At 36.5% G+C, this 19,903-nt stretch overlaps 1 protein-coding gene across 1 annotated transcript; it reads left to right on the forward strand.

Annotated features, from left to right (window-relative positions):
* Positions 1-278: 278 nt before the first annotated feature.
* On the forward strand, positions 279-19,084 carry LOC139326968 (filamin-B-like; the record flags this gene model as incomplete). The annotated part of the gene is made up of 18 exons (XM_070956678.1): positions 279-552; positions 1,438-1,535; positions 2,446-2,593; positions 3,855-3,973; positions 4,931-5,008; positions 6,594-6,756; positions 7,807-8,004; positions 9,917-10,054; positions 11,684-11,810; positions 12,326-12,462; positions 13,317-13,510; positions 14,193-14,306; positions 15,631-15,774; positions 16,874-16,997; positions 17,245-17,405; positions 18,228-18,318; positions 18,536-18,705; positions 18,971-19,084. Coding segments are annotated over exons 1-18 (2,592 nt in total), but the record flags the coding sequence as incomplete, so codon positions are not given.
* Between the last annotated feature and the right edge of the window lie 819 nt (positions 19,085-19,903).

Consider the following 19,903-nt stretch of genomic DNA (forward strand, 5'->3'; position numbering starts at 1 on the left):
AATGAGGACCCAAATTGTTGGGGGCAATATGGTGACTCTGTAAACTGCTTAGAGAGGGCTGTAAAGTACTGTAAAGTAGTATATAAGTCTAAGTGCTATTGCTATTGAGGAAAGACAATGCTGTCTGCCATTTTTAATAATAGGAGGTTCTTTGTAAGTATGAGTTCTGATTTACAGAACTCAAGTAAGAACTCAACAAATTCAAGTTAAATACAAAATTAGGAATTCAACTTGTTCTTAACCTGAGGGCTGCCTGTATAAACGCAACACTTAATGGAATGGCAATTCTTTTTCTCTTTTCAGATAGTAAAGCTATTGTTGATGGAAATTTGAAGCTAATCCTAGGCTTAGTATGGACCCTTATCCTCCATTATTCAATCTCTATGCCAGTGTGGGAAGATGAAGGAGATGATGATGCCAAGAAACAAACGCCTAAACAGAGACTGTTGGGATGGATTCAGAACAAAATCCCGTATCTCCCAATAACAAACTTCAACCAAAATTGGCAAGATGGAAAAGCACTGGGTGCCTTGGTTGATAGCTGTGCTCCAGGTAAGCCTCCTGTGGTTTTTCTTTTTACATCGCATATAGCAATAACTCAGAGCTTTGGACATAAATAACTTTTTTGTAACCTGCACTTGCACTTAGCATTTTGTGGACTGCTAGCTGTGGGAGACGTTGGGTAGAGCTATGTAAACGGAACTGTTTTCTACAGTGTTGGTGTTTGATGTCACAATTTTTTTTTTTTAAAAAAGACAGCTTTAGGGTGTACACTACTGTTTTGATTTTTCTGTTCCAAAATAATGGGGAACCATGCTGTTAATGTTTGACAGCTGGGTTCTTTGGGGACTACCAAAAAAACCCCAAACCCTTGAGAGTTGTGTATTTATTTTATTTATTTATCTCTAATCCCCTTTTTAATTATTTTTACAAATAATTCAAGGCGGTAAGCATATTCAACATACCTTCCTTCTCCTATTTTCCCCACAAAGACAACCCTATGAAATGGGTTGGGCTGAGAGAGAGTGACTGGCCCAACCTAGCTGATTTTCATGGCTAAGGCTACAATGGAATGAGTTTTCAGAGCTTGTTTTTCAATCATGATGTAAATTGTATTCTTACTTAAGAAAACCTTTGTGCTTGATCAGAGTCATAGAAATTAGTGGCTGTACTGGTTGCCATCGACATCAGTGTTTCTTGAAAAACGCCTAACTTTGGAATCTTTAGACTTGTTATATTGTAAAAGCAATTTCCCCTTCCCCCCTTCCAAGTGGGGTGGATGGGTTTTGGGCTTAACTCTGCACTGAAAGCTTTGGCTGACAATCGCCACTTTCTAATTTAGGATATGGTTGGTGCCACTCAAGTAATTTTTTTTGGCTAAGTGTACATGCTTCTTTAATGACAGAGATTTAACTTTTCCCTAATTCCTATCTTCAGGTCTCTGCCCAGACTGGGAAAATTGGGATCCTAAGAAGCCTGTAAATAATGCTCGTGAAGCTATGCAGCAAGCAGATGATTGGTTAGGTGTCCCTCAGGTATGGAAAAGGGAGCGGCTTCAGTATATCTAAGGAGTAGCCTATAAACTAAACAGCCACATTTGATTAATGTTTAGGAACAACATTATTCACTTGTCAGAATATGGAATGTGACTAATCCAATAATGTGTTTATGCAAGTAATGTACTTCTTGTATGAAATAGAAGTGGCTACTTTGTGAAAGCTTCTTTAGAATGTATTTGAATTTGAAGGCTTCATTTTTCAATATAATAATAATAATAATAATAATAATGATTTTTTAGAAATAGTACCAATTCCATTTTAAAATTCATTTTGTCCCTGTCAAAATTTCAGATTAATTCTGCTCACAAAAGGATTCAGTTACTTCATAGCTTATCAGTGTATAGCAATCAATCTGAATGCCTACAGAGCTGCCCAGTTCTTTTTCTATTGTAAAAATAGAAACATAGAAAGAAATCTGAGAAAAATGTTTCTTAGCTGGAAATGTTTGCACTGTAATCCAACATGTTTAAATAGCACCTGAGTGAGATGGTGTTAAACTAGATTAAAGACTCTGTATGTTTTTATGTACATTTCAGATCATGCCATTGATAGTTGCTTTTTTCTGGGAGTGATGAGATATCTAAACATGTTAATATATAGACTTAACATCTATGGGAACCAGCAGAACATTCCACTGAACTTCCTCAAATAATGGGTTATTAAAAATGTATAGTAAAACTGGTAACACTTCCTCAATTTTGAATGATAGTAATAGTATCATTTTATAGGTAGATTAGAATCTTATGTACATTTTTGAAAAGGTTATTTCCCTTCATTAATGCATTTAGTTAACCATCGTTCCAAACCTAAGCAAATAGTTAAGGAGCAGGAATGTTGGCAAGGAAGATGAAGGCCCACTTAACACTGTCCTTTAATGGTTTTTTAGGTCATCGCTCCTGAAGAAATCATACATCCTGATGTGGACGAACACTCTGTAATGACTTATTTGTCACAGTTCCCCAAAGCAAAGCTGAAACCAGGTGCTCCCTTGAAACCTAAACTTAATCCAAAGAAGGCAAGAGCATATGGCAGAGGTAAGGTGCTACGTAATCTGGTTTTGGCCCCTGGACTGGCGTTAATGTATTGTGGTTTGGTTTTTTTTGGAGCCCTGTTTTGTTTTGTTTGAATTTGTCTGTCTGGTTTTAAGTTTCATATGTTTTTATAGATTTTTATTTGTTTGTTACACGGTGCAGACACTATTGGAATTGGCAGCTATAATAAATTTAAAATAATAAATAGGCAACACTTGGTATATTTATAACTCTGATGAAAGAGCTAGTTGATTTTTACTACGTAGCCAAACATCTATATTTCATGTGTTCATTTGGTGCACTGCTAACATTCAGAAATGTGGAAATTGTCCAAAAGGCACTCCTACTTTCATATGAATTCCCCAATCCTGTCAGAACCAGTTCAGCGAGACTATTATTTTTGTATCTATAATGTTTCTTTACACAACATTCTTGAGCAGATTATTGTCTATGTCCCTAGATTTAAGATTATTGTCTAAGTCCCTAGACTTTGTATTCCATCACTGTCAGGTAGATATAACTAGCTTGAAAAAGTAGATGAAAACATGGAGAGAGCTAAGTCATAGATATTATTTGAAGCAAGATCACATCACCGAAGGAATTTTTTTTTTAAAGTTACCCACATACACAGTTCTGTATGTGTGTATCTTAAAAAGACATGTATAGGTTTGTTTATTGTATATTATAAACTCTTTGGAGGAACATTTGAATTTTCTAAACAATGGAAAGAATAGTGGACATAGGTCTCCCTGGAGAAAAACAAGATTTTTTGAGGGTAGAATAATCCAAGACAATGGAAACATGCCTGTGTTTTAAGGAACAAAGCTATCACAATCTGTGGATGTAAGGAGCATGCCCACTTCAAATTATATGGAGGCAGTTTTCAGCAGCTATTCTTGTGCTAATTACACTCTAATTTTTGTATTTTATGGACACCAAAGGGTATGTAGAAGACTGTATAAATACTTGTTTTTAGAAATCTCATAGATATGTGAGGGAGAAGAAAACATTAAAAGAATGGGAATTACTGGTTCAGGAGTATTGGAGCATTGCAAAGCTAAATTTATGGGATTGCTGGCCACTATTTTCAATAGTTCAATTGAGTGCTGGCCACTCAAGCAAACTTAAATGACATCCATAAAGTTGTCTGCCTGTGGTGATTAGTGATGATAATTTAATTCAGTGTTAATTGTGAGAGCATATCAAGATTTAGTAAATGAATATCTTTACATATAAGCATGGTTTTTTTCAAATGTGTTTACAGGAATTGAACCTCATGGAAATATGGTCAGACAACCTGCCAATTTCACCGTTGATACTATCAGTGCTGGTCAAGGTGAAGTAATGGTTTTCATAGAAGATCCAGAAGGAAACAGAGAAGAGGTGTGCTTATTGAGGGATCTTGGGTAGAATGAACAATTGCTTCAGATTATTTTCTTGTAATTGGAAAATGATGAACTTGCATGAGTGTATTTATTTAAAATGAGTTTCATGGGACCATAGTTTGACTAAAAGAGTGCGTGCATAAGAACTGGGATTCACTCCTTGATATCTGCAGTTCAGGTACTAAGCTATTTATTTATTCAGTTTTTATGTCAATTGTCTGAATTTTTAGAACAGCTACACAGTTAGAATACAGTATATCAAAAACAGAGGAAGGTGCAAAAATGAATGTGAAAATTAACTATTAAAATAATGGAAAAAGAGATGTGTTTGGCTGTTCTAAAGGCAGGGAAACTGGAGGCCAAATAGATCTCCCAAATATTTTAATATCTAGACATGTTCATAATGGAAAATATTTTTTTCAGACAGGTCCTAAACCATTTAGGGTTTATAATAGGAGAGCTTACACCCTTTGTTGCTAGGCAAAATCATATCTATTTCAATACACTTTTGATGTATAGATTGGTCTGATTGCTAAGATGAATTTGTGTTACATAGTCTTTACTGATGGATTTCTTTGACATAGGTTTGACTTGCATTTTTGATTATCCTTCTGTTACTTTTATTAGCTTCTCTGAGTGGCATTTTCAATGGAAATTTAGACTAGAGTATGAATCCAGTAAATAAATTTTGCCTTGTCTGTTGCGTTACAAAACAGTATTAGAAACTTCTCTAACTAGAAAATTAAGAGTGGCTTTTTCATGTCATCTTCTATAATGATGCTCTAATGGAGGCCTCTGTTTCATTGGAAGAATTTCTGCTTGTTTGGATGAAAGACATACAGTGAAGTAAACATTTCTTGTGGAGGAGCATTTTCCAAAGGTGCTATTTTAAGCTTAGATACCAGGAAATAATTGCAATTCTTAGTGAAAATATTGAACTAATGTTCCATTTTAGGCCAAAGTGACACCTGACAATGACAAGAACAAGACATTTGCTGTTCAGTACTTGCCGAAAGTTACAGGTCTTCACAAGGTAAGGCAATTTGAAGACTTTGTATGTAGGGAGGAAAACTAGAACTGAGAAATATTTTTTGCAAATGTATGGTGGTTGCAGCAATAGTTATGTTTCACAACAACTCCTCCTTCTGGAATATACATTTGCTACCCCAGCATCTTGATAGTTTGGTCTACCAATTATGAAGCATCTCATGGAAGCAAAACCAAAAACTTTTATCTTATATTTCTGGGGCTTCGTGAAGTTTGGCCCAAACAAATTGTGAAGGTTTTGATTTGTTTAGAGTCCCCTCAACCGCTATTATTTAAACTATTAAATGTCTTTTCAGCCATGTCTCTAAGTAATTCTCAACTTACAATTGTAATTGAACATGGAATTATGGTTGTAAGTCATGTGGGTTGTTAAGTGGGTCACCAGGTGACCAAGACTGATTTTATGCCCCTTTTTTGGAGCAGTCATTAAGTGAATTATCGCAGTAGTTAAGCGAATCCCTTGGTTGTTAAGTGAATCCAGTATTAACGGTGGGTATTTTTTGATGTAAACTGGAAGGAAATGCAAAAAATATGATACATGACAATACAGTCATGTAACCATATTAATTTTGATATAGATTTTACTCAGGGATTTTCAGTGCTTCAGATCCATACCCAAAAATTTGCTTTAGAGGTTATATGGGTGCAAACTGCATCTCTTAATTCATCTTTGAAGAAGTTATGTCCCAAGAAAATACACATTTGAGTTAAGGAGACTCTAGCACAGGGGTGTCAAACTCGATTTCATTGAGGGCTGCATCAGGCTTGTGTTTGACCTCAGGGGGCCGGGGTGGATGTGGCCAGAGTTGGTGTGGCCTGCTTGATGTCACTCATGTCAGGGGCACCTGTGGCAGCCCAAGTGCTCTGCCAGTGAAAACAGGCTCCCGAGCTCCGTTTCTGGTTACGAAGGCCTCCTGCAATCCTCTGCCAGTGAAAACGGAGCTCAGGAGGGCAGCCTTCCTGAGCTCCGTTTTCGCTGGCAGAGGTTTGCAGGAGGCCATCACAGCCAGAAATGGAGCTTGGGAGCCTGTTTTCGCTGGCAGAGGCACCATGGGCCAGTCCCTCACAGTTTCCAGGATGCCCCTGCAGGCCAGATCTAAGCACCCTGTGGGCCTTGGGTTTGATACCCCTGCTCTAGCAGCATCCCTGTGCTCATTTCAAAGCACCATGCTGATGCTTCCTTAACTCTATTTTCCTCTCAATGGTGACTTTTTCTACTGACAATAATCACCCTCCAGAGGCATCGTTTTCATTACCTTTCTAAAATACAGGACAATGGGCACCAGGCAAACCTTGGGGATGGGGATGGAGTCTTTTCTAAGAAAAGGCTCCTCAACACAGAAACACTGTCTACATCCCCTTGAATGGCAGGGACTTTAAACATGTCTTTTTAAGATAAGCAATTTGGATGAGCTGGTTATGGAAAGAGATGGCTTTGGAGATACTTCAATGCTATGTGACCATAGCAACTTTCATTGGCCAGGAGATGGTCCATCACATTTTCCATCAATTGCCAAATGCATTGCAGTAGTCTATTATATCTAATGTGAACATTCTTTTTTTTTTTTTAGGTTACAGTTCTGTTTGCTGGCCAGCATATTTCAAAGAGTCCATTTGAAGTGGATGTTGATAAAGCCCAGGGAGATGCCAGTAAAGTAACAGCCAAAGGTCCAGGCTTGGAAACAACAGGAAATATAGCTAATAAGCCTACTTATTTTGACATCTACACAGCAGGTGAGGTGGACTAAACAAATTTGTAGGAATATTTTAAAATTGTGTATAATGACATATTGTAATAAGCTGTAGCAAACTGAAATGGCTTGATATCTGAACCCTTCATTTGCACATTTGAAGATGAAGCAATTAAGATTTTTGTAGAAATTAAAATTTTGTTTAACAATAAGATAAGGTTAATAAGACTATTCATTGTTTCTTTAATATAGTAACATTGAAAACTATAGTTTGGGAGAACATATGAACAGGCCTTTAGAGGTCATGGATTCTGCAGTCTACTTTAGATTAAACCTTTGTGTTCAGAAATCTTTCCTCAGATGAAAGATTTTCCAATTTCAGCAAAAAAAGTTCACAAAAGTTTTCCAGTCTTTTATTAAAGTTTTTATTGTTTTATCCTTGACTGGCCAGGTCAATCTGACCATTTCTATTAATTCTGCCATATTTACAATTTATTTGTAGTAAGCGTTTTGAATTGGTGTTCTTTTTGAATTGCATCGTTGACTTGGCTAATGTTTCTCCACAGTCTGCTAGATGATGAAGTAACTAGGTGTGGCGTTTTGTTGCTGATGAACTTTGCATGGAAACTTAATTTGTAGTTATCTTTCCTTTGCTAAAGATACCAAAGATTTCCCAATCAGGATGCATGTCTTAGGCCATGTTGCAGAAGAAACATTTGCTGCTTTTGACCTAAATGATTTTAGAAATACCTAGTTGGAAAAATAGTTTTTTTTTTAAATTCTAGCTTTTTTTTGGTCTCAGATATTAGGGTTGTAGAAAGCATCTTTCAACTCTGCCAAATTTATTTTTATTTTCAGATTTTATGGCTTCAGTCAAATACATTATGTTGAATATTTGCAATAAATCGGATGCCCCTGAAGGCGAAATTGCATCATATTAAAATCCTATTAATCCTGTATAACTTTCATCTTCCTTACTAATTGATTTTTTAATATTATGATGCATTTCCCTTGTCTCCCCTATATAATTGGCCTCTAGCTATATGGTTAATTATGGAAGCTACATTTTGAGCTTATCTTTTCTGTCTTCTAGGTGCTGGTGTTGGTGATATAGGCGTAGAGGTTGAAGATCCTCAAGGAACGAACATTGCTGAGGTTATGGTAGAAGACAAAGGAAATCAAGTTCACCGCTGTGTTTATAAGCCTCTTCAAGCTGGTCCTCACACTGTAAAAGTAGTATTTGCTGGAGAGCATGTTCCAAAGAGTCCTTGGGGTATTCTTGTTGGTGAAGGTATGTTTTAGAGATGGATGAAATATTATATGCATATTCATATTGGCATTTAAATGAATACAGATTTTTTTTTTTAAAAAAATTACAAATGCAAGCTAATTTTTTAAAAATTATCAACCTTCTGGCTTGGTGAAGAGTGATTAAATTATTCCTTGAAAACTCTTTACTAACTAAATATAATTGATCTGCCATTCTAAATGGTCCTGTTTTTCTTTCTGGCACTTCTCCAGTAGAGTACCTTCTTGCTATATTTCTTAAACCCGCTATATTTTCTTTATTTTTTTATCATAACTCTTTTTTTCCCTTCTGAAATGATACTGGCTTTCTATTCCATCCTTGCCTACTCCTGTGCTTTCAGACCTCTGCTTACTTCTCCTGAGCCACTCTCAATTTGTGGGAAGTTGGACTTCACTGCTATTGACTTCCTAGTTGAGCAAGCTCTTGTCGGTAAGATGTGTTCAGGGTGACCATGTATGTGTTGCCTTTTTTATCCCTGGAAATCTATTCTGTAAATTTGCAATTTAAAGAAATGCTTCAGAATGTTGCAAGCAATTTCTCAGATTAGGGAGATTCTTGCAAGCAGTCTTCAAGAGGTTGGACTGCCTTACTGCAAATAGCTAACTTGGTTGTAGGAGACTTGAAAATAGAAAATTATCAATTGGATTTAAGCTTTAGCTTGCTGTTCATATCTTTATTCTGCTACAGTGAGCAAACAGGCAAAGAACAGCTAATGCATATAGAAAAAAACGTTTAGGAAAAGTGAGATGCTATACATGCATGGTCAGAGTAGTTGCTGTGGAGTATATGCGAATACCCTCAAAGAAAAAGTGGCTGATTGCAGAAAGATATGTACTGAATTAGGCTATTGCAAGATGCCTGGGGTATGTTTAGAAAAGCTGCAATATCACGATTAGATAAATGATGATAGGTAGGTTCTTAACTTAAGCCAGGGAGAAGCAATATAGTGTCTGCCAAATACTTTGTCTCTTGAATTTTTTTAATTCTTTAAATAAAAACAATAAGAACAAATAAATGGAAAATTAGCATATTCTTCAAGCAGCGAGTCAGCTTTTAGCTATGACATTTTAAGGCATTCTTGCAAAAATAAAAGCAGCTAATAGCTGCAGCAAAGTTCTATGTTTAGAATTGTGCACACTTAGGAAAAAGTAATTTGGAGTATCAGAGGATATCTTGATATGATTAACTATGCACCCCTCAACAATTTACTAGACAGGCCTTCCCCATGGGACTGCTTTGTTAGAACCTCCATCATATGTCCTCAACATTTTAAATGTTTCCTCTGCCACAAAATGCCCCTGGCTTGATCTTTTCTAAACTGCCTTCTATCCCCCCTAAAGTTTCTGTCTATTAATTATTCCAATATATCTAGTAATATTTGAAAACCACTTGCATGTTTCTTTCCCGCTATATTAGAATTTCCTGTTCCAAGCACATCTCTGTGGTGGGCTTGCCTGGATTATTTGGTTAATTTCTATGGAACTCTTCTATTATATTGTACTTTCTGTCTCCTATTCTTCCTTTCCTCTTTCAAAACACTTGAAACTGATTCTGAAAATTTGCTTAAGCTAGAAAGCTTCATGCTTTTAAAATTGGAACTTTAGAAATGGGAGCATTTGATTGCCTTTTACTGTTTCAAATACATAGCTGTTTTATTGCAACCATTGACAAAAGGCTTATTAATATTCAGTATATTTGTATGTGTACAAAGTAAAGACTTTAACCAAGAACAGGCTTCTTAAGACTACAAAATGGTATTCAGGTTTTGCATTTCATGTAATGTCTTATCCATCTTAAAGGAAGCCAAGAGAAGCTGTTCCAGCCTGGCTTGGTTAAATTAAATATCTTTAGGAATCAAAGACTGCATTCATGTCTGTCTGCAATTTGCTTGTAGCCTGCAATCCAAATGCCTGCCGTGCCAGTGGTAGGGGCCTCCAACCCAAAGGAGTTAGGATCAGAGAAACTGCAGACTTCAAGGTTGATACTAAAGCCGCAGGGAGTGGAGATATCCATGTGGCAATAAAAGGACCAAGTAAGTGTTGAACTTTTCTTTCTTTTTTTTGCATTGCTTTGCACCGTGATATGAGTCTTTTGCAAATAACTCCAATCAGCCCCTGATTCTGCTATCTGGATGTTGACTTTGCTTCTCAAGAGAACTCTAGAAGTGAAATAGAGCTCCACTTTTCACTGAGATATTTATTTAATATGTGGATAGAAGCAGGAAAACACAAATTTGACTTAAAATAACATATTATTTACATGTTCATATAGAATTAACTTGAACTACATAACCCGCTATGTAAGCTTTGTAATCTTTGATATGGAATCATATATTTGATGAGGCTCTTGGCCAAAATGCCTATGCAGGAAAATCCTTATTCGATGACAAGACTAAACTTGTAGGAAAACGTAACTTGAAAAAAACCAAAATACTAGTAACACTGATATGCAAAATGGACAGAATACTTTCAGCCAAAGTTCAATTCTCCAGCTTATAGGAGAGAAGCTACTTTCTATCTCCAACTTGAGATTCCCTCTCTCTCTCTCTCTCTCTCTCTCTCTCTCTCTCTCTCTCTCTCTCTCTCTCTCTCTGTGTGTGTGTGTGTGTGTGTGTGTGTGTGTGTGTGTGTATAGACCAAATCACACTACATGAATCAACTTTTGGTGGAATTACTCAACCTTTTTGAAAGAGATACCGGTATCTTATGGAAAAGTTGATAACCTACAAGGTTAATTTCAGATAGGAACATTAACAGAAGAGATTTGCATAACAAGCCTGCCTTGCTATATTTGGCCAACCTTTTTAACTAGTCTTGAAATAGTTTACATATGTCGAATGCAACTGGTGTGATCATATCAGGTTTTCAAAGCAGTCATTTTTTTCCTATATGTCTATAGACTGATGACAAAAATAACTCAGAACATTACACTTTACATATTCCCTGGAGTGGAAAACCACAAACAAATTAGGGTCTTTTAATTGAGACATCATGATTTTTTTTATTCTTCAATTTAACAAAACTACGTCAGTGTGGAAATCGCAATGAACTGAAAGATCATCTATGTGGCAGTCAGCTCTTAAATTTTGGGAACATAGCCTGGTTTGAAAGGGATTTCTGGCCTCCAAATTAAACAAATGGAGTTCAATTTCATACAAATCAGTATGGATTTTGGGGAGCCTTTGATAAAATGAGTTGTAATATTTACACAATACTGCTTGAGCATTGGCTAAAAAATGTTGCCAACTGTGCAATAGTGAAGACAATAGGCTTGTATCAACAAACTTTAGAATATTTAGACTCTCAAGAAAACTAAATCAAGTAGGCATTCCCCAAATATTTGTGGTCATGAGGTCTGACAAATCTTAAGCTTTCCTTGTTTTCACATATGACATGCATAATGTTGCAGACTAAGGAATAACATAGGGAAATGAATTAAGCATGGTAACGTAACACTTTTACTCATCACATTCTTCTGGAAATGTTTATGCTGTCTTTATTACATGACATGGGGTAGTTTCTCCCCTTTGCAACACTTTTTGGATGAGAAGAAAAAATGACTTCATTTTTGGCAATTGATCTTGAAACATACAATTACCTATATCTAGAGAATATAGGCTGGAGTTATTAAAGACTAATGCTAAATTAATGATATTTTTCAGAAGGCTTGGAAGAACTTGTAAAACAAAAGGAATTCATGGATGGAATATATGCATTTGAATACTACCCAGTAAACCCAGGGAAATACATTGTCACAATTTCTTGGGGAGGTCACAACATCCCAAAAAGGTGAGTTGAAACATTTCATATGTTGTAATTGAAAGTGATTCCATAGTAAATTATTTTGAAATCACGCGAGTTGGAAGTACATTGACTTGGTAACAGTTTCAGTTTTAGTTCTCAGCTTTACTGTGGGACAAAGGAATATCCTGTCTTTCCAGTCTAACCTAAATTTAGTAATAGGTACTAAGAAACAAGTAAAAAAAGACAAGACTTTGGAGCAGGAAGACATTTAGCACATCAAATTCCCAATTTAATTTTGTGTTCTCCCTTTTCTTGAAAATACTAATGAGTGTCCACATGGTTTTCTTTGATGTTTCATCTTAACTCTCCTGTGAGGTGACTTAGGTATGGAATTAGATTTTTGCTTTAAATTGTTTGGTAAGCTTTTTGGTTGTTTCTGAAACTTCATAGCTCCAATATGTTACTGACTGTTCTCTCTCAATAAACAGATGTGAATTAAATATATGTGTGCCCATGGTTGTTGCCTCTTCATTTTTCCTAATTTGACTTTCTTCTCCTAGCCCATTTGAAGTGCAAGTCGGTTCTGAACCTGGTCCTCAGAAAGTAAGAGCTTGGGGGCCAGGCCTTCATGAAGGAGTTGTTGGTAAATCAGCAGACTTCATTGTAGAATCCATTGGTCCGGAAGTTGGATCCCTAGGTAATAACCTGGCTCATTACACTGCTTTCTTCCAAAACAGATGTTACATGATAGATGGTGTCTAATTATTTCAATAGTAAGAATTTCCTGTTGTTGAACTAATGGGTTGAATCTTATCTTCTAACTATATTTAAATGGAATTGGCTTTGCACAGTACTTTTGATGTCAATTATAGGTCTATACCCTACTCTCATCTGAAAGAGATTAGCAGTAAATAATGACCAATCATTTTTTTCTTCAGGGTTATCAAGATAATAACATGATTAGCCTTGCCTTGAAACAGAGTCTAGTATTATAAAAGTACGGTAGGAAAGAACATCCTAACAAAAATCTTAGGAGATGTTAATGCTTAGATCTGTGGATTACAGGTATGGAACTACACTGCAGTGCATGGATTAAATGAATTCACATTAAACTATGGCTTGTTGACTCAGCCAAAGTGTCTGGGATCTGACAAAATGCAAAACAATAAATGATGGCTTATAAACTACAATGTTCTGTTCAGACATCACACAAAACCTAAGCTAAGCAAACTGTTATCACTAGGTACAATCTGTTATCCCAGCTATTGAGGTCTTGTAGACATTAGCTGAAACAAAAACTTTGAGAGATTGCTGTTGTAGATGGGGAAATAGGTTTTGAACAGATATAATCAAGCTCACATATTTGGTTAGACCGGGTTTATATATTATTCTAAAATATGGCATTTTCTTAGCTATGATTAATGAATTGTATGAGCCTAACCAGCTATTGCTTATTCAGCAGTCTCTTGTTAATGACATTGCAGCTTCATACCCAGCCTTAAAAATCCTAAATTTGAGTGCCTCTAACAACTGCTAAAATCTTTTTTTCAGGCTTTGCTATTGAAGGCCCATCGCAAGCAAAAATTGAATGTGATGATCAGAATGATGGCTCATGTGATGTGAAATATTGGCCTAAAGAGCCTGGTGAATATGCTGTTCACATTATGTGTGATGATGAAGACATCAAAGATAGCCCTTACATGGCTTACATCCATCCAGCATCTTTAGATTTCAACCCTGACAAGGCAAGGATACAAAGAGATGATGATGATTCTGCCCTTTTTATATATCATTCAAGGCAGCGAATATTATTTACCTAATAAACCTGCCTCCTGTGAGTTGGGCTGGGCTGAGAGTGAGTGACACACCCAAAGTCACACAGCCAGAACTCACAGTTTTTCTTTTGAAAAAGTTTAAAAATTGTAAGAATTTGGTAGCTTTGGGGATTGGAGGTATTCCATCAGATTAGGCCGGAGGCCTGAGTAGTTTACTAATCACTGTATTGTTAAATTCAGGATTGGGTCTTTTAAATAAGGACAATCTATGTTACATGCTAAATGAAGAATCATCTCATAATATTTCTTTTTTTAAAAAATTCTTTGTTTCTGCCTCTCCTTGGCTAGTATGTGAATAATAGGTACCAGCCTCTGTTCCAGGTTAACTTTAGAAATGTAATCCTTGAGAAACTTATTTGATGGAAGAATGTATAAATAGAAATGCATGTTGCGTATGCTTCATTTGCATTGTAAGTTGCTCCCTTGAGCATTTAATAAAAGCATATTTATTTTTAATACTTAAGTCAATCAGGCAAGCTTTAAGACTGGATGTGAAGAGCAAACTTGGGACAATGCAGTGTTAGTAGTATAAAGGACTATAAAGGCATCCTGGCCTATTCTCTCACCTTATATCTTGCTAATCTTTTTCTAGGTAAAAGCTTATGGCCAAGGGCTTGAAAAAACTGGCTGCATTGTGAACAACCCTGCAGACTTTGTAGTTGATACAAAGGAAGCTGGGAATGCTCCTCTGAAGATATATGCACAAGTAAGGCCAAAGATCCAAGCAGCATTCACTCCTAATCCATGTAGTGTTATCCATTTAGTCATCTTGAATTATAAACACAAATTCTTGGCAATATTCATAAGTTTCTTAAATGTAATGGGGCTGTAATGTTTAAAGAGTACATCATAAGGGCCTACCCCATCTCTATATTTGAAAATACTTGATTTGGCACACATCTTTATTACAATGATGTGAGTTTTCTGTCCCTCACTGAGAACCAATTTGCCCCTCAATCAAGGTAATCTAAACCACTTGCTAAGTACTGTCAGTGGTGGTGCTGACGCCACTGAGGCAGCGATCAGCGGCAATCCCTGATGCCTGGAACAGGCTGAAAATGGGATGCGCAGAGGCAGAAAATGGGATGCGCAGAGGTGGCGATGGGCAACGGCGGTCCCCGCAGCCTGAAACAGCTGATTGGCGGTATTCGGGGAGCCTGATCCAATCCAGCCGCCAATCAGCTGCTCGTGTTAAATCAGGCTGTGCTGAAGCTGAGCAGGCTTTTTGCTGCAAGGAGGCAAATTGCTAGGAGGCAGAGGCCGAAAGGTGGGGGCTGGTGAGTGGGCGGGGCTTTGGCAATATTCGCTCTATAAGATGCACAGACATTTCCACCCAATTTTTTTTTAGGGGGGAGTGCATCTTATAGACTGAAAAATACGGTAACTAGAATTCATTGATTAAAAGTAGGCTGACTGATAATTTTTATTTGATGGTCTAATGAAGAGGAAGCATGAAGAACTTGCTATATTGAGGATAGAGTGAGTTACAGCAATTCTTCATGATTTTGCTTCATTATTGAAGGTGGAGGAGATAAGTGAACTCTTCCACCACCTGCTTTTTCAGCACATAAGTGTTTGGCATGCAATCTACATCTTATTTCTAAATGGAAAGAAAATAATAGACTGGAAATAAAGTTCAATATGCTACCTTCTTCTGCCTTTCAATTTAGAAATACTTTCAGGATAGGTAATAACAATTGAACGTGAAGTAGTGAGCATAATGAAAATAGAAGTCAAGATCCTTTCCATAAGCTCTGGAGAACTGATCCCAGTGCTTCACTTTCCTGGAGTCATTTCCACAGGGCAGTTGGTGGTATTTGATCATAGTGGGGAAGAGATAATCCAGCTGCAGCAGAACGAGCACAAATATATGGAGAACAGAAGTTCCATAAAAGGAAGGCCTAAGTTTACTGATTAAGTTAAACTGTGTATCTGCCACCCTTTACATGACTATATGTACAACTAATGTTAAAACTGAGTTCATTTTTAGCAGCTTTAATGGAACGCAAGTTGGCTTTTCCCTTTTTTAGGATGCTGATGGAAATCCTATTGATATTCAAACAAGGAGCAAGCCTGATGGCATCTATGCCTGTTCTTACATTCCAACAAAACCTATCAAGCATACCATTGCTGTTACTTGGGGAGGAGCAAATGTCCCTAACAGTCCTTGCAGAGTAAGTAGCAAAGTGCTTAAATATCTCTAGCTGCTTGTTTTCCAATTGCAATGTGCTTCCTGATACCTTTTGCAAGATTAGATTCTTACTTGAAAGCAAAAGCTGAATCCTATTCCTTTAAAGTCATTTTTATTCATCACATTTTTAAAAAAAGGTGAAAAGAAAAAAAAATGATGCCAAGATAGTAAGAGGACAAAGTAACTAGAGTTGTACAGTACAACCATAAAATTACATTATTTTTAACAATAAAGAAAAAGATTTTAGAGATCTTTTTGAATCTCTGAACTGAGTGTCTAGGTCCACTATTTTGTCATTTAAAAACATCATTTAAAAAAATGCTAAAATATAATTTATTTATTTTATTTATTTTTTATTTTATTTTATTTTTATACCACCCTTCTCCTGCAGGACTCAGGGCGATGTACAGCCGAGATAAAACATAGCATATAAAATTTAAAAACAGTTTAAAAAACAATTAAATAATTTTGGCCCAAAATTTAAAACAACCCAATTAAATCCGAATTCAATTAAAACTGATAATAATATATATTATTATAAATATATAATAAATATTCACCTTCTAATTTTTCCTTTGTTGTACTCTGATACTCAATATTTATAAACATTTAGCATTTTTATGTATTTCTGAATAAATCTTAGTTTTACTCCTATTCTAAAATGAGATTAGGAATACGCAGATTAGAAGTGGGAAAATTGGATTAAGATGAAGAAACTGTTTTTGGACCAGTGTTCTTTTAATTTCTCTTTGGGCCCACATGGGCACCTCAGAGGTTTCCAGTTGGTCACTTTGAAAACTAAATAATAACTAACTAGGCCCTAGTCTCTCCTGTGTGACTGACATGTTGGATTGGAGCCAGAAAGATCTAGGGTCCACCCTCAGTCCATTCCCAGAGGATTGTTGGAAAAGAAGATGCATGTCCGCTTTGAGTTCTTGGAGAACAGATTCAACAAATACATAAAACCACATGTTGAATGTCAGTAGAAGAAACTTAAAAGGATTGTCTGACTAATGTTGAATATTCTAAAGTGCTTAATCTGTATTTATTAAGTTCACATTTTGAAAATATATGCCACCTAGGTCCAGATAGGACAAGGCAGTCATCCTCAGAAGGTGAAAGTTACCGGACCAGGGGTGGCAAGAAATGGTCTGAAAGCTAACGAACCTACTCATTTCACTGTGGACTGTACAGAAGCAGGCGAAGGTAAAAACAGATTGGTATAGCAAATTGCTGAGTAGTGACCCCCTCCCACCCTTCTCAGTAATCCTGTTAGAAAATTAAGCTGAAATGCTGTTAAAAAAGAATGCTTGCTTCCCACAATGTTGCTTTTAGGTGGATGTGCTCTCTCATTCTAGTGGCTGATAGAAACAGTGTATTTTAAGGAAGAAATATTTAAGCAGCAAAGGGGGACAATTGTCAATACAATTTCTAGTGAATTGTTTCTTTCCAGGTGATGTGAGTGTGGGCATCAAGTGTGATGCTCATGTAATAAACGAAGAAGAGCAAGATATAGATTTTGGCATCATTCACAATGCTAATGATACATTTACCGTGAAATACAACCCGCCTGGAGCTGGGCGCTATACTGTTAAAGTGCTGTTTGCTGGAGAGGTATGTAATTATCTGATAAGGCTTTTGATGCCAACCCTTATTTCTAGTCCCTAAAATATCACAGATGTTTGGTTTCTAATACTGGGTATAAGACTAAAACCATCTGGATAGGGAAAGTTGGGTTAGTGGTTGTATTGTATTGTAATCATACCATGAATGAGGGCAAATATACATGTCCAAGGATAATGTTTCAGGATCCAATCTGAGTTGGTCATCAGGATCAGAGATTTAGTCCTAAAAACTTTCGGACTTGTGCTGGAGCTCATCTTTAGGGAACTTTACTCTCTCCAAAATGTGTGCCCACAATCTGGAGAGAGAGATGTTCCTCGAGGATGGCCTCCAGCACAAGTCCAAAAGCTTGCAAGACACTGGTTCTAGATTGGGTCCCATCAGTTGTTGAAGTATCTGTATATGGTAGTAAGTGATATATTTAATATGTATTTAATTCTCCTACTTTAGTTGCAGCATATAGAATAGCTTACAACACTGAAAATATACACAAATATGTTATGTCTTAATAAAAACATGTACTTGGGGCAGATTGACAGAAGTAATCTAATAAAAATTGGCCTTAGTTCTAATGTATACAACTACAGTGACTTTTATTTAATTTAATTGATATAATAAACTTGGATGGCCTTAAGATTAAATAGGACAAAGATTGCTGTCTAAGCTTCTAGAAAAAATGCTGTAGTAGAAGATTAGTTTATTTTGATCTCCTGGATATTCAGAAATGGGCTACAAACAAATATTTTCATTTTTGGACATTTTGTTGAAAAGCTATTACATCTAATGACAAGTTTTTTGTTTGTTTGTCTTAAGGAAATTCCTACAAGTCCTTTCAGAGTGAAAGTGGAACCATCACATGATGCAAGCAAGGTGAAAACTGAAGGGCCTGGATTAGGTAAAACAGGTAAGATTTCTGCTTGATTATTAGGCAACTATTTAATTGGCTATTTGTTGGTTGCAGTCATAGTAAAAAACAACTATTCCTTGTCAAGGCCCGTAAATGCATGTTAAATAAGTAAATCTGGAGTATGAAAAATTAAATTTGATATTTGTAAGATTCTATCCAAAAAGGGTTTGTAGAACATGTCTAGGTAATGAATTTCAATCCTTTATCTATCTAGGTGTGGAAAATGGAAAGCCCACGCACTTCACTGTGTTCACAAAAGGTGCTGGGAAAGCCCCTCTGGATGTCCAGTTCAATGGACCAATGGAAGGAGATGCTGTCAAAGATTTGGACTTCATTGACAACTATGATTATTCCCACACTGTAAAATACACTCCTGTACAGCAGGTAAATTCTCCCACGAAAGGATAGAAATGTGGTGTACAGTTCTTTAAGTCTAGAAATCGGAGGCAGTTATCATTGCAAATAAAATGTGTCAGTGTTCTGCAATAATTCCAGATCTTGTTTTGTACACAGCAAGTCTCTAACACATATGTATTTTTATTAAACAATGCTCTGAAAGCTGTTTAATACATTTTAAACTCTGAATCCAGCTAAATGTTGTTTATAGGCATTTAAGTCATAGTTTCCGATTAGCATGTGTTTCTAACAGTGTGCAATGTTGCTGTTGGCTCTGGGACATCATCAATCAAGCAGCAAAGCAAAACTGAAGATTACTGTTCACCCTGAACTGGAATCCACACATATTGGTGTAATTCTTCTGCTTGTTAGATGAGCAGTCATTTAGTTCTGTGTTGAGGGACAGTAAGGGTGATTATTGGCAGAGACAGTTTTCAAAGTAAACTTAGATATTTTTCATATTGGTATGATCTCTAGGCTATCTTGCTGATCCCAACAACTTTTAGATGCCTCTACTTTGGAGTAACTAAATTCAGTGATGTCTGTGTTTTGGTTGGATCTTTCTAGCATCATTGATGCCAACTTTATCTTAGGCGTGCTGGTGTTGTAAGTGGAAATGGTTTTTAACTTCTGAACAGTGTTTCTTTGTATAAACTCTGGCAACTTGCATGTCTGCAAGTGTAGCTTATATTTGAAGAACTGTCTTCAAAATATGGTTGACTCTTGTCAAATGGCTTTTGGAAGCCGTTAACATTTCTTGGTTTGGTTACTGTTTGGAAAGTCAAGCCTTTTTCAAAGCCAGTTAATCCATGATACACGCCAATAAACCAGTGGTGGAATTCAAACTTTTTTACTACCAGTTCTGTGGGCGTGGCTTGGTGGGCGTGGTGTGGCTTGGCATGACAAGGGAAGGATATTGCAAAATCTCCATTCCCACCCCACTCCAGGGGAAGGATCAGTGGTGAAATCTAAAATTTGTTACTACTGGTTCTGTGGGCGTGGCTTGTGGGGGGGTAATGTGACTGGGTGGGTGTGGCCAATTTTTTTTTTTTTTACTTTTAAAACCATTTTTTCTACAACCTCTTAGAGGTTGTAAAAAAATGCTTTCAAAAGGCTCTGACGATCCCAGCTGAGTTGCTTGATCTGCAGAGGCTTTTTTTCTTTTAAATGCCTCTGATGATCAGGC

This window comes from Pituophis catenifer, unplaced genomic scaffold, assembly GCF_029215685.1.
Source record: "Pituophis catenifer annectens isolate HBS135680 unplaced genomic scaffold, rPitCat1.0.hap2 SCAF_429, whole genome shotgun sequence".
In the NCBI taxonomy this organism is placed as follows: domain Eukaryota; kingdom Metazoa; phylum Chordata; class Lepidosauria; order Squamata; family Colubridae; genus Pituophis; species Pituophis catenifer.